At 45.8% G+C, this 14,091-nt stretch overlaps 1 protein-coding gene across 2 annotated transcripts in view; it reads left to right on the top strand.

Moving 5' to 3' along the window:
• The window catches only part of flt4 (fms related receptor tyrosine kinase 4), a 200,076-nt gene extending 190,634 nt beyond the window's left edge, over positions 1 to 9,442 (top strand). The window contains exons 28-30 of one of the 2 annotated variants that reach the window (XM_090221227.1): positions 459 to 591; positions 6,752 to 6,828; positions 8,704 to 9,442. In XM_090221227.1, coding sequence (XP_090077353.1) covers positions 459 to 591; positions 6,752 to 6,828; positions 8,704 to 8,884 — 391 coding nt within the window. In that variant the 3' untranslated portion in view covers positions 8,885 to 9,442. Of the gene's footprint in view, positions 1 to 458; positions 592 to 6,751; positions 6,829 to 8,700 lie in introns of both variants that reach the window. The other variant, XM_090221226.1, reaches the window with a different exon arrangement.
• Positions 9,443 to 14,091: the final 4,649 nt, after the last annotated feature.

Genomic DNA, 14,091 nt, shown 5'->3' with positions numbered 1-14,091 from the left:
GGGTCCTCACTCAACAGCTACTCTTCCTGGGGTCCTCTGGGGTCCTCACTCAACAGCTACTCTTCCTGGGGTCCTCTGGGGTCCTCACTCAACAGCTACTCTTCCTGGGGTCCTCTGGGATCCTCACTCAACAGCTACTCTTCCTGGGGTCTTCTGGGGTACTCTGGGGTCCTCTGGGTCCTCACTCAATAGCTACTCTTCCTGGGGTCTTCTGAGGTCCTCTGAGGTCCTCTGAGGTCCTCTGGGCTCCTCACTCAACAGCTACTCTTCCTGGGGTCCTCTGGGGTCCTCACTCAACAGCTACTATTCCTGGGGTCCTCTGGGGTCCTCACTCAACAGCTACTCTTCCTGAGGTCCTCTGAGGTCCTCACTCAACAGCTACTCTTCCTGGGGTTCTCACTCAACAGGTATACATAACATAGGGGTAATGTGTGTGTGTGTGTGTGTGCGTTTGGCAGGTATTATAACTGTGTGCCCTTTGCGGGCTGTGTGTTCGTGGGGCCGTCGAAGCTGTCGTCATGCCAACCCAGAGTCAAGACGTTTGAGGAGCTACCAATGGAAACGGCCTGGTATAAAACCCACAACAACGGAGTAAGCTCTATCTCTCCTGCACTCTCTCTCCATCCCGCTATCATTGTATCTCTCCATCTCTCCATCATTGTATCTCTCCATCCCTATATCATTGATTCTCTCCATCTCTCCATCCCTCTATCATTGTATCTCTCCATCTCTCTATCATTGTCTCTCCATCTCTCCATCCCTCTATCATTGTATCCCTCCATCCATATATCATTGTATCTCTCCATCTCTCTATCATTGTCTCTCCATCTCTCCATCCCTATATCATTGTATCTCTCCATCTCTCCATCCCTATATCATTGTATCTCTCCATCTCTCCATCCCTATATCATTGTATCTCTCCATCTCTCTATCATTGTCTCTCCATCTCTCCATCCCTCTATCATTGTATCTCTCTATCTCTCCATCCCTCTATCATTGTATCTCTCCATCCCTATATCATTGTTTCGCTCCATCTCTCCATCCCTCTATCATTGTATCTCTCATCCCTATATCATTGTATCTCTCCATCTCTCCATCCCTATATCATTGTATCTCTCCATCTCTCCATCCCTATATCATTGTATCTCTCCATCTCTCCATCCCTATATCATTGTATCTCTCCATCTCTCCATCCCTCTATCATTGTATCTCTCCATCCCTATATCATTGTATCTCTCTCTCTCCATCCCTCTATCTCTCCATCCCTCTATCATTGTATCTCTCCATCCCTCTATCTCTCCATCCCTCCATCATTGTATCTCTCTATCTCTCTATCATTGTATCTCTCCATCTCTCCATCCCTATATCATTGTATCTCTCCATCTCTCCATCCCTATATCATTGTATCTCTCCATCTCTCCATCCCTATATCATTGTATCTCTCCATCTCTCCATCCCTATATCATTGTATCTCTCCATCTCTCCATCCCTATATCATTGTATCCCTCCATCTCTATATCATTGTATCCCTCCATCCCTATATCATTGTATCTCTCCATCCCTCTATCATTGTACAGTATTTTGTCATCTCTCCATCATTGTATCTCTCCATCAGTCTCTTCATCTATCCATCCCTCTATCGTTGCATCTCTCCATCTCTCTATCGTTGCATCTCTCCATCTCTCTATCGTTGCATCTCTCCATCTCTGCATCGTTGCATCTCTCCATCTCTCTATCGTTGTACAGTATCTCTCCATCTCTCTATCGTTGCATCTCTCCATCTCTCTATCGTTGTACAGTATCTCTCCATCTCTCTATCGTTGCATCTCTCCATCCCTCTATCGTTGTACAGTATCTCTCCATCTCTCTATCGTTGCATCTCTCCATCTCTCTATCGTTGTACAGTATCTCTCCATCTCTCTATCGTTGCATCTCTCCATCTCTCTATCGTTGTACAGTATCTCTCCATCTCTCTATCGTTGCATCTCTCCATCTCTCTATCGTTGTACAGTATCTCTCCATCTCTCTATCGTTGTACAGTATCTCTCCATCTCTCTATCGTTGTACAGTATCTCTCCATCTCTCTATCGTTGTACAGTATCTCTCCATCTCTCTATTGTTGTACAGTATCTCTTCATCTCTCTATCGTTGTACAGTATCTCTCCATCTCTCTATCGTTGTACAGTATCTCTCCATCTCTCTATCGTTGTACAGTATCTCTCCATCTCTCTATCGTTGTACAGTATCTCTCCATCTCTCTATCGTTGTACAGTATCTCTCCATCTCTGCATCTCTCCATCTCTCTATCGTTGTACAGTATCTCTCCATCTCTGCATCGTTGTACAGTATCTCTCCATCTCTCCATCTCTCTATCGTTGTACAGTATCTCTCTATCGTTGTACAGTATCTCTCCATCTCTCTATTGTTGTACAGTATCTCTCTATCGTTGTACAGTATCTCTCCATCTCTCTATTGTTGTACAGTATCTCTGCATCTCTCTATCGTTGTCCAGTATCTCTCCATCTCTGCATCGTTGTCCAGTATCTCTCCATATCTGCATCGTTGTAGGGTATCTCTCCATCTCTCTATAGTTGTCCAGTATCTCTCCATCTCTGCATCGTTGTCCAGTATCTCTCCATCTCTGCATCGTTGTACAGTATCTCTCCATCTCTGCATCGTTGTACAGTATCTCTCCATCTCTCTATCGTTGTACAGTATCTCTCCATCTCTCTATCGTTGTACAGTATCTCTCCATCTCTCTATCGTTGTACAGTATCTCTGCATCTCTCTATCGTTGTCCAGTATCTCTCCATCTCTCTATTGTTGTACAGTATCTCTGCATCTCTCTATCGTTGTCCAGTATCTCTCCATCTCTCTATCGTTGTACAGTATCTCTCCATCTCTCTATCGTTGTACAGTATCTCTCCATCTCTCTATCGTTGTCCAGTATCTCTCCATCTCTCTATCGTTGTCCAGTATCTCTCCATCTCTCTATTGTTGTACAGTATCTCTGCATCTCTCTATCGTTGTCCAGTATCTCTCCATCTCTCTATTGTTGTACAGTATCTCTCCATCTCTCTATCGTTGTACAGTATCTCTCCATCTCTGCATCGTTGTACAGTATCTCTCCATCTCTCTATCGTTGTACAGTATCTCTCCATCTCTGCATCGTTGTACAGTATCTCTCCATCTCTCTATCGTTGTACAGTATCTCTCCATCTCTCTATCGTTGTACAGTATCTCTCCATCTCTCTATCGTTGTACAGTATCTCTGCATCTCTCTATCGTTGTCCAGTATCTCTCCATCTCTCTATTGTTGTACAGTATCTCTGCATCTCTCTATTGTTGTACAGTATCTCTCCATCTCTCTATCGTTGTACAGTATCTCTCCATCTCTGCATCGTTGTACAGTATCTCTCCATCTCTCTATCGTTGTACAGTATCTCTCCATCTCTCTATCGTTGTAAAGTATCTCTCCATCTCTCTATCGTTGTACAGTATCTCTCCATCTCTGCATCTCTCCATCTCTCTATCGTTGTACAGTATCTCTCCATCTCTGCATCGTTGTACAGTATCTCTCCATCTCTCCATCTCTCTATCGTTGTACAGTATCTCTCTATCGTTGTACAGTATCTCTCCATCTCTCTATTGTTGTACAGTATCTCTCTATCGTTGTACAGTATCTCTCCATCTCTCTATTGTTGTACAGTATCTCTGCATCTCTCTATCGTTGTCCAGTATCTCTCCATCTCTGCATCGTTGTCCAGTATCTCTCCATCTCTGCATCGTTGTACAGTATCTCTCCATCTCTCTATCGTTGTCCAGTATCTCTCCATCTCTGCATCGTTGTCCAGTATCTCTCCATCTCTGCATCGTTGTACAGTATCTCTCCATCTCTCTATCGTTGTACAGTATCTCTCCATCTCTCTATCGTTGTACAGTATCTCTTCATCTCTCTATCGTTGTACAGTATCTCTGCATCTCTCTATCGTTGTCCAGTATCTCTCCATCTCTCTATCGTTGTACAGCATCTCTCCATCTCTCTATCGTTGTCCAGTATCTCTCCATCTCTCTATTGTTGTACAGTATCTCTGCATCTCTCTATCGTTGTCCAGTATCTCTCCATCTCTCTATTGTTGTACAGTATCTCTGCATCTCTCTATCGTTGTCCAGTATCTCTCCATCTCTCTATTGTTGTACAGTATCTCTCCATCTCTCTATCGTTGTACAGTATCTCTCCATCTCTCTATCGTTGTACAGTATCTCTCCATCTCTCTATCGTTGTACAGTATCTCTCCATCTCTGCATCGTTGTACAGTATCTCTCCATCTCTCTATCGTTGTACAGTATCTCTCCATCTCTCTATCGTTGTACAGTATCTCTCCATCTCTCTATCGTTGTACAGTATCTCTGCATCTCTCTATCGTTGTCCAGTATCTCTCCATCTCTCTATTGTTGTACAGTATCTCTGCATCTCTCTATTGTTGTACAGTATCTCTCCATCTCTCTATCGTTGTACAGTATCTCTCCATCTCTGCATCGTTGTACAGTATCTCTCCATCTCTCTATCGTTGTACAGTATCTCTCCATCTCTCTATCGTTGTACAGTATCTCTCCATCTCTCTATCGTTGTACAGTATCTCTGCATCTCTCTATTGTTGTACAGTATCTCTCCATCTCTCTATCGCTGTACAGTATCTCTCCATCTCTCTATCGTTGTACAGTATCTCTTCATCTCTCTATCGTTGTACAGTATCTCTCCATCTCTGCATCGTTGTACAGTATCTCTCCATCTCTCTATCGTTGTACAGTATCTCTCCATCTCTCTATCGTTGTACAGTATCTCTCCATCTCTCTATCGTTGTACAGTATCTCTCCATCTCTCTATCGTTGTACAATATCTCTCCATCTCTCTATCGTTGTACAGTATCTCTGCATCTCTCTATCGTTGTCCAGTATCTCTCCATCTCTCTATTGTTGTACAGTATCTCTGCATCTCTCTATTGTTGTACAGTATCTCTCCATCTCTCTATCGTTGTACAGTATCTCTCCATCTCTGCATCGTTGTACAGTATCTCTCCATCTCTCTATCGTTGTACAGTATCTCTCCATCTCTCTATCGTTGTACAGTATCTCTCCATCTCTCTATCGTTGTACAGTATCTCTCCATCTCTCTATCGTTGTACAGTATCTCTCCATCTCTCTATCGTTGTACAGTATCTCTCCATCTCTCTATCGTTGTACAGTATCTCTTCATCTCTCTATCGTTGTACAGTATCTCTTCATCTCTCTATCGTTGTACAGTATCTCTTCATCTCTCTATCGTTGTCCAGTATCTCTCCATCTCTCTATTGTTGTACAGTATCTCTCCATCTCTCTATCGTTGTATCTCTTCATCTCTCTATCGTTGTACAGTATCTCTTCATCTCTCTATCGTTGTACAGTATCTCTTCATCTCTCTATCGTTGTACAGTATCTCTCCATCTCTCTATCGTTGTACAGTATCTCTCCATCTCTCTATCGTTGTACAGTATCTCTTCATCTCTCTATCGTTGTACAGTATCTCTCTATCGTTGTACAGTATCTCTCCATCTCTCTATCGTTGTACAGTATCTCTCTATCGTTGTACAGTATCTCTCCATCTCTCTATCGTTGTACAGTATCTCTCCATCTCTCTATCGTTGTACAGTATCTCTCCATCTCTCTATCGTTGTACAGTATCTCTCTATCGTTGTACAGTATCTCTCCATCTCTCTATCGTTGTACAGTATCTCTCCATCTCTCTATCGTTGTACAGTATCTCTCCATCTCTCTATCGTTGTACAGTATCTCTCCATCTCTCTATCGTTGTACAGTATCTCTCCATCTCTCTATCGTTGTACAGTATCTCTCCATCTCTGCATCGTTGTACAGTATCTCTCCATCTCTCTATCGTTGTCCAGTATCTCTCCATCTCTGCATCGTTGTACAGTATCTCTCCATCTCTCTATCGTTGTCCAGTATCTCTCCATCTCTCTATCGTTGTACAGTATCTCTCCATCTCTGCATCGTTGTACAGTATCTCTCCATCTCTCTATCGTTGTACAGTATCTCTCCATCTCTCTATCGTTGTACAGTATCTCTCCATCCCTCTATCGTTGTACAGTATCTCTCCATCTCTCTATTGTTGTACAGTATCTCTTCATCTTTCTATCGTTGTACAGTATCTCTCCATCTCTCTATCGTTGTACAGTATCTCTTCATCTCTCTATCGTTGTACAGTATCTCTTCATCTCTCTATCGTTGTACAGTATCTCTGCATCTCTGCATCGTTGTACAGTATCTCTCCATCTCTCTATCGTTGTACAGTATCTCTCCATCTCTCTATCGTTGTACAGTATCTCTTCATCTCTCTATCGTTGTACAGTATCTCTTCATCTCTCTATCGTTGTACAGTATCTCTTCATCTCTCTATCGTTGTACAGTATCTCTGCATCTCTGCATCGTTGTACAGTATCTCTCCATCGCTCTATCGTTGTACAGTATCTCTTCATCTCTCTATCGTTGTACAGTATCTCTTCATCTCTCTATCGTTGTACAGTATCTCTTCATCTCTCTATCGTTGTACAGTAACTCTTCATCTCTGCATCGTTGTACAGTATCTCTTCATCTCTCTATCGTTGTACAGTATCTCTGCATCTCTCCACTCTCCACTGTCAATAACTGTTGTTATTGATTGCGATGCTGATGGACTGCTGTGTTCTCTCCCCAGGACAACCAGACAGACAGTGGGATGGTTCTGGCGTCAGAGGAGTTTGACATGATCCAACACGAACACAGAGGAGCCAAGTATGTTTGACACACCAATAATATCATGCCCTTAAAATGGCAAGGCGCATGTCTGTCTGTGTGGGTCCTGTCTGTTTAAAAAAATAATAATAATAATAATATCATCATATCATCTGTCTCCCCTCCTCTCCCACCTCCCCCTTCTCCTCTCCTCCCCTCATCTCCCACCTCCCCCTTCTCCTCTCCCACCTCCTCCCCTCCTCCCCCACCTCCTCCCCTCTCCACTCCTCTCCCACCTCCTCCCCTCTCCCACCTCCTCCCCTCTCCTTTCCTCCCCACCTCCTCTCCCCTCCCCTCCTCTCCCCTCCTCCCCCACCTCCTCTCCCACCTCCTCCCCTCTCTCCCACCTCCTCTCCCCTCCTCTCCCACCTCCTCCCCTCTCCCCTCCTCTCCCACCTCCTCTCCCCTCCTCTCCCACCTCCTCCCCTCTCCCCTCCTCTCCCACCTCCTCTCCTCTCCCCTCCTCTCCCACCTCCTCTCCCCTCCTCTCCTCCCCTCTCCCCTCCTCTCCCACCTCCTCTCCCCTCCTCCCCTCTCCCCTCTCCCCTACCTCCTCCCCTCTCTTCTCTCCCCTCCTCCCCCACCTCCTCTCCCACCTCCTCCCCTCTCTCCCACCCCCTCTCCCCTCCTCTCCCACCTCCTCTCCCCTCCTCTCCCACCTCCTCTCCCCTCCTCTCCTCCCCTCTCCCCTCCTCTCCCACCTCCTCTCCCCTCCTCCCCTCTCCCCTCTCCCCTACCTCCACCCCTCTCTTCTCTCCCCTCCTCCCCCACCTCCTCTCCCACCTCCTCCCCTCTCCCCTCCCCCCCTCTCCCCTCCTCTCCCACCTCCTCTCCTCTCCCCTCCCCTCCCCCCCTCTCTTCTCTCCCCTCCTCCCCCACCTCCTCTCCCACCTCCTCCCCTCTCCTCTCCCCTCCTCTCCCCTCCTCTCCTCTCCTCTCCTCTCCCCTCCTCTCCTCCCCTCCCCTCTCCCCTCCTCTCCCACCTCCTCTCCCACCTCCTCCCCTCTCCCCTCCTCTCCCACCTCCTCTCCTCTCCCCTCCTCTCCCACCTCCTCTCCCCTCCTCTCCTCCCCTCTCCCCTCCTCTCCCACCTCCTCTCCCCTCCTCCCCTCTCCCCTCTCCCCTACCTCCTCCCCTCTCTTCTCTCCCCTCCTCCCCCACCTCCTCTCCCACCTCCTCCCCTCTCTCCCACCCCCTCTCCCCTCCTCTCCCACCTCCTCTCCCCTCCTCTCCCACCTCCTCTCCCCTCCTCTCCTCCCCTCTCCCCTCCTCTCCCACCTCCTCTCCCCTCCTCCCCTCTCCCCTCTCCCCTACCTCCTCCCCTCTCTTCTCTCCCCTCCTCCCCCACCTCCTCTCCCACCTCCTCCCCTCTCTCCCACCCCCTCTCCCCTCCTCTCCCACCTCCTCTCCCCTCCTCTCCCACCTCCTCTCCCCTCCTCTCCTCCCCTCTCCCCTCCTCTCCCACCTCCTCTCCCCTCCTCCCCTCTCCCCTCTCCCCTACCTCCTCCCCTCTCTTCTCTCCCCTCCTCCCCCACCTCCTCTCCCACCTCCTCCCCTCTCCCCTCCCCCCCTCTCCCCTCCTCTCCCACCTCCTCTCCTCTCCCCTCCCCTCCCCTCCTCTCCTCTCCCCTCCTCCCCTTTCCCCTCCTCTCCCACCTCCTCTCCCCTCCTGCCCTCTCCCCTCTCCCCTACCTCCTCCCCTCTCTTCTCTCCCCTCCTCCCCCACCTCCTCTCCCACCTCCTCCCCTCTCCTCTCCCCTCCTCTCCCCTCCTCTCCCCTCCTCTCCCACCTCCTCTCCCCTCCTCTCCCCTCCTCTCCTCTCCCCTCCTCTCCCACCTCCTCTCCCCTCCCCTCCTCTCCTCTCCCCCCAGTAGTACAGAGCGCCTGGTGGTGGTAGAGTCCAGCGGTTCCAGACACCGACCAGCCTTCCTCTCCCAGCTCTCTGGACAGACCTTTTACAACAACGAGTATGGTCAGCTGTCAGAGGAGGGCAGGGTCCTGGACTTCTTCTCCTCCCCTGATGATACACGCTGCCTCGCATCCTCCAACCTGTGATGTCTCATTATCACCATCTCAGTGGGCTAGCCCCTCCCCCTCCAACCTGTAATGTTATCATCTCAGTGGGCTAGCCCCTCCCCCTCCAACCTGTGATGTCTCATTATCATCATCTCAGTGGGCTAGCCCCTCCCCCTCCAATATCATCATTATCATCATCTCAGTGGGCTAGCCCCTCCCCCTCCAACCTGTGATTGATTACAGTGGGTTCTAACAGTTTGGAATCCTAACTGAATATTGCTGCTTCACTATTTTTCAAGAAAGTAGCAATATTAATTTGGGATTCCAATCTTGCTAGCCACAAGGGTTGGGAGTATGTTGTAGTATACTCAATTCCCTGTGTGTCACTCCTTCCCCTCTTCATGGCCTGGTGGCCCATATTGGACTGAGCCGTCTGTGCCTGCAGTTCTCTATCCAACCACTGGGTGGCAGTAGTATGTCAAACCCAAAGTATTTTATGTCAACCACAGTTCAGATTTGTATCTTTATACAGAGTAAGCTTCTTTTGTTTATTTGTACAAAAATATGAAAATAAAAAAAGGCAATATATCTTCTTTAGTCATGTCTCACATGTTATTTTGTTAATAATAATTATGATTGCGATATGGGAAGTGTCCAAATTACAGTATGTGAGTCTGATCTGTTACATCTCATGATTAGGTCACTGTAGAGTGAGGAGGAGTGTTCAGAGAATGGACTGGATGTAATATATGAAGACCAGAGATGTAATATATGAAGACCAGAGATGTAATGTATGAAGACCAGAGATGTAATATATGAAGACCAGAGATGTAATGTATGAAGACCAGAGATGTAATATATGAAGACCAGAGATGTAATGTATGAAGACCAGAGATGTAATATATGAAGACCAGAGATGTAATGTATGAAGACCAGAGATGTAATGTATGAAGACCAGAGATGTAATATATGAAGACCAGAGATGTAATATATGAAGACCAGAGATGTAATGCATGAAGACCAGAGATGTAATATATGAAGACCAGAGATGTAATATATGAAGACCAGAGATGTAATATATGAAGACCAGAGATGTAATGCATGAAGACCAGAGATGTAATATATGAAGACCAGAGATGTAATATATGAAGACCAGAGATGTAATATATGAAGACCAGAGATGTAATATATGAAGACCAGAGATGTAATGCATGAAGACCAGAGATGTAATATATGAAGACCAGAGATGTAATATATGAAGACCAGAGATGTAATATATGAAGACCAGAGATGTAATATATGAAGACCAGAGATGTAATATATGAAGACCAGAGATGTAATATATGAAGACCAGAGATGTAATATATGAAGACCAGAGATGTAATATATGAAGACCAGAGATGTAATATATGAAGACCAGAGATGTAATATATGAAGACCAGAGATGTAATATATGAAGACCAGAGATGTAATATATGAAGACCAGAGATGTAATATATGAAGACCAGAGATGTAATATATGAAGACCAGAGATGTAATGTATGAAGACCAGAGATGTAATATATGAAGACCAGAGATGTAATGTATGAAGACCAGAGATGTAATGTATGAAGACCAGAGATGTAATGTATGAAGACCAGAGATGTAATGTATGAAGACCAGAGATGTAATATATGAAGACCAGAGATGTAATATATGAAGACCAGAGATGTAATATATGAAGACCAGAGATGTAATATATGAAGACCAGAGATGTAATGCATGAAGACCAGAGATGTAATATATGAAGACCAGAGATGTAATATATGAAGACCAGAGATGTAATATATGAAGACCAGAGATGTAATATATGAAGACCAGAGATGTAATGTATGAAGACCAGAGATGTAATATATGAAGACCAGAGATGTAATATATGAAGACCAGAGATGTAATGTATGAAGACCAGAGATGAAGACCAGAGATGTAATATATGAAGACCAGAGATGTAATGTATGAAGACCAGAGATGAAGACCAGAGATGTAATATATGAAGACCAGAGATGTAATATATGAAGACCAGAGATGTAATATATGAAGACCAGAGATGTAATATATGAAGACCAGAGATGTAATATATGAAGACCAGAGATGTAATATATGAAGACCAGAGATGTAATATATGAAGACCAGAGATGTAATATATGAAGACCAGAGATGTAATATATGAAGACCAGAGATGTAATATATGAAGACCAGAGATGAAGACCAGAGATGTAATGTATGAAGACCAGAGATGTAATATATGAAGACCAGAGATGTAATATGTGAAGACCAGAGATGTAATATGTGAAGACCAGAGATGTAATATATGAAGACCAGAGATGTAATATATGAAGACCAGAGATGTAATATATGAAGACCAGAGATGTAATATATGAAGACCAGAGATGTAATATATGAAGACCAGAGATGTAATATATGAAGACCAGAGATGTAATATGTGAAGACCAGAGATGTAATGTGTGAAGACCAGAGATGTAATATATGAAGACCAGAGATGTAATGTATGAAGACCAGAGATGTAATATATGAAGACCAGAGATGTAATATATGAAGACCAGAGATGTAATGTATGAAGACCAGAGATGTAATGTATGAAGACCAGAGATGTAATATATGAAGACCAGAGATGTAATATATGAAGACCAGAGATGTAATATATGAAGACCAGAGATGTAATATATGAAGACCAGAGATGTAATATATGAAGACCAGAGATGTAATATATGAAGACCAGAGATGTAATGTATGAAGACCAGAGATGTAATATATGAAGACCAGAGATGTAATATATGAAGACCAGAGATGTAATATATGAAGACCAGAGATGTAATATATGAAGACCAGAGATGTAATGTATGAAGACCAGAGATGTAATATATGAAGACCAGAGATGTAATGCATGAAGACCAGAGATGTAATATATGAAGACCAGAGATGTAATATATGAAGACCAGAGATGTAATGTATGAAGACCAGAGATGTAATATATGAAGACCAGAGATGTAATATATGAAGACCAGAGATGTAATATATGAAGACCAGAGATGTAATATATGAAGACCAGAGATGTAATGTATGAAGACCAGAGATCTAATATATGAAGACCAGAGATGTAATATATGAAGACCAGAGATGTAATATATGAAGACCAGAGATGTAATATATGAAGACCAGAGATGTAATGTATGAAGACCAGAGATGTAATGTATGAAGACCAGAGATGTAATATATGAAGACCAGAGATGTAATGCATGCTGGTGACTTAATGTCTCTCCTCGAGATGATTTAACTGGCTCACACAGGTCTGTGTTGGTATCACTCTACTGGCATCTCTCAAGTGTGCATCCCAAATGGCACCCTATTCCCCACTGAGTGCACTACTTCTGACCAAGACCCTTGGGACTCTAGGGAAAAGTAGTGCACTTTATAGGGAATAGAGTGCCAAGTGGGACAGAACAAAGGTAGAGGAGCAACCATGCACCTGACTGAAGGAGGGATGAGGGAGAGAATAAAAGGAGTCATCAACGATAGCATTTTGACAAAGATGACTGAGTAAAAGCCTCTTGACATAATGTGGTCTCAGCTGAGATAGGACAGAACAACGGAGATCAACGACATGTGGTCTCAGATATCTGCAGTCAGCTAAACAATTACTCCCTTTATCAGTGAGGGGCGTAGGACTGGTGACTAAGATGAGGTGACAGTGTAAAACAACCCAGACACAGCGACCTACATGTGGACTGAATCAGGGAGCTGAACCCAGACACAGCCAGCGAGCTACATGTGGACTGAATCAGGGAGCTGAACCCAGACACAGCCAGCGAGCTACATGTGGACTGAATCAGGGAGCTGAACCCAGACACAGCTAGCTACATGTGGACTGAATCAGGGAGCTGAACCCAGACACAGCTAGCTACATGTGGACTGAATCAGGGAGTTGAACCCAGACACAGCGAGCTACATGTGGACTGAATCAGGGAGCTGAACCCAGACACAGCGAGCTACATGTGGACTGAATCAGGGAGCTGAACCCAGACACAGCCAGCGAGCTACATGTGGACTGAATCAGGGAGCTGAACCCAGACACAGCTAGCTACATGTGGACTGAATCAGGGAGCTGAACCCAGACACAGCTAGCTACATGTGGACTGAATCAGGGAGCTGAACCCAGACACAGCTAGCTACATGTGGACTGAATCAGGGAGCTGAACCCAGACACAGCTAGCTACATGTGGACTGAATCAGGGAGCTGAACCCAGACACAGCTAGCTACATGTGGACTGAATCAGGGAGTTGAACCCAGACACAGCGAGCTACATGTGGACTGAATCAGGGAGCTGAACCCAGACACAGCGAGCTACATGTGGACTGAATCAGGGAGCTGAACCCAGACACAGCCAGCGAGCTACATGTGGACTGAATCAGGAAGCTGAACCCAGACACAGCGAGCTACATGTGGACTGAATCAGGGAGCTGAACCCAGACACAGCCAGCGAGCTACATGTGGACTGAATCAGGGAGCTGAACCCAGACACAGCTAGCTACATGTGGACTGAATCAGGGAGTTGAACCCAGACACAGTGAGCTACATGTGGACTGAATCAGGGAGCTGAACCCAGACACAGCGAGCTACATGTGGACTGAATCAGGGAGCTGAACCCAGACACAGCTAGCTACATGTGGACTGAATCAGGGAGCTGAACCCAGACACAGCCAGCGAGCTATATGTGGACTGAATCAGGGAGCTGAACCCAGACACAGCGAGCTACATGTGGACTGAATCAGGGAGCTGAACCCAGACACAGCCAGCGAGCTACATGTGGACTGAATCAGGGAGTTGAACCCAGACACAGCGAGCTACATGTGGACTGAATCAGGGAGCTGAACCCAGACACAGCGAGCTACATGTGGACTGAATCAGGGAGCTGAACCCAGACACAGCCAGCGAGCTACATGTGGACTGAATCAGGGATCTGAACCCAGACACAGCTAGCTACATGTGGACTGAATCAGGGAGCTGAACCCAGACACAGCTAGCTACATGTGGACTGAATCAGGGAGCTGAACCCAGACACAGCTAGCTACATGTGGACTGAATCAGGGAGCTGAACCCAGACACAGCTAGCTACATGTGGACTGAATCAGGGAGCTGAACCCAGACACAGCTAGCTACATGTGGACTGAATCAGGGAGTTGAACCC

This window comes from Oncorhynchus mykiss, chromosome 25 (genome assembly GCF_057628025.1).
Source record: "Oncorhynchus mykiss isolate SJ-2025 chromosome 25, ASM5762802v1, whole genome shotgun sequence".
Lineage (NCBI taxonomy): Eukaryota > Metazoa > Chordata > Actinopteri > Salmoniformes > Salmonidae > Oncorhynchus > Oncorhynchus mykiss.
Note: the sequence above shows the minus strand (reverse complement) of the source record. Positions and strands in the feature narration are given on the sequence as shown.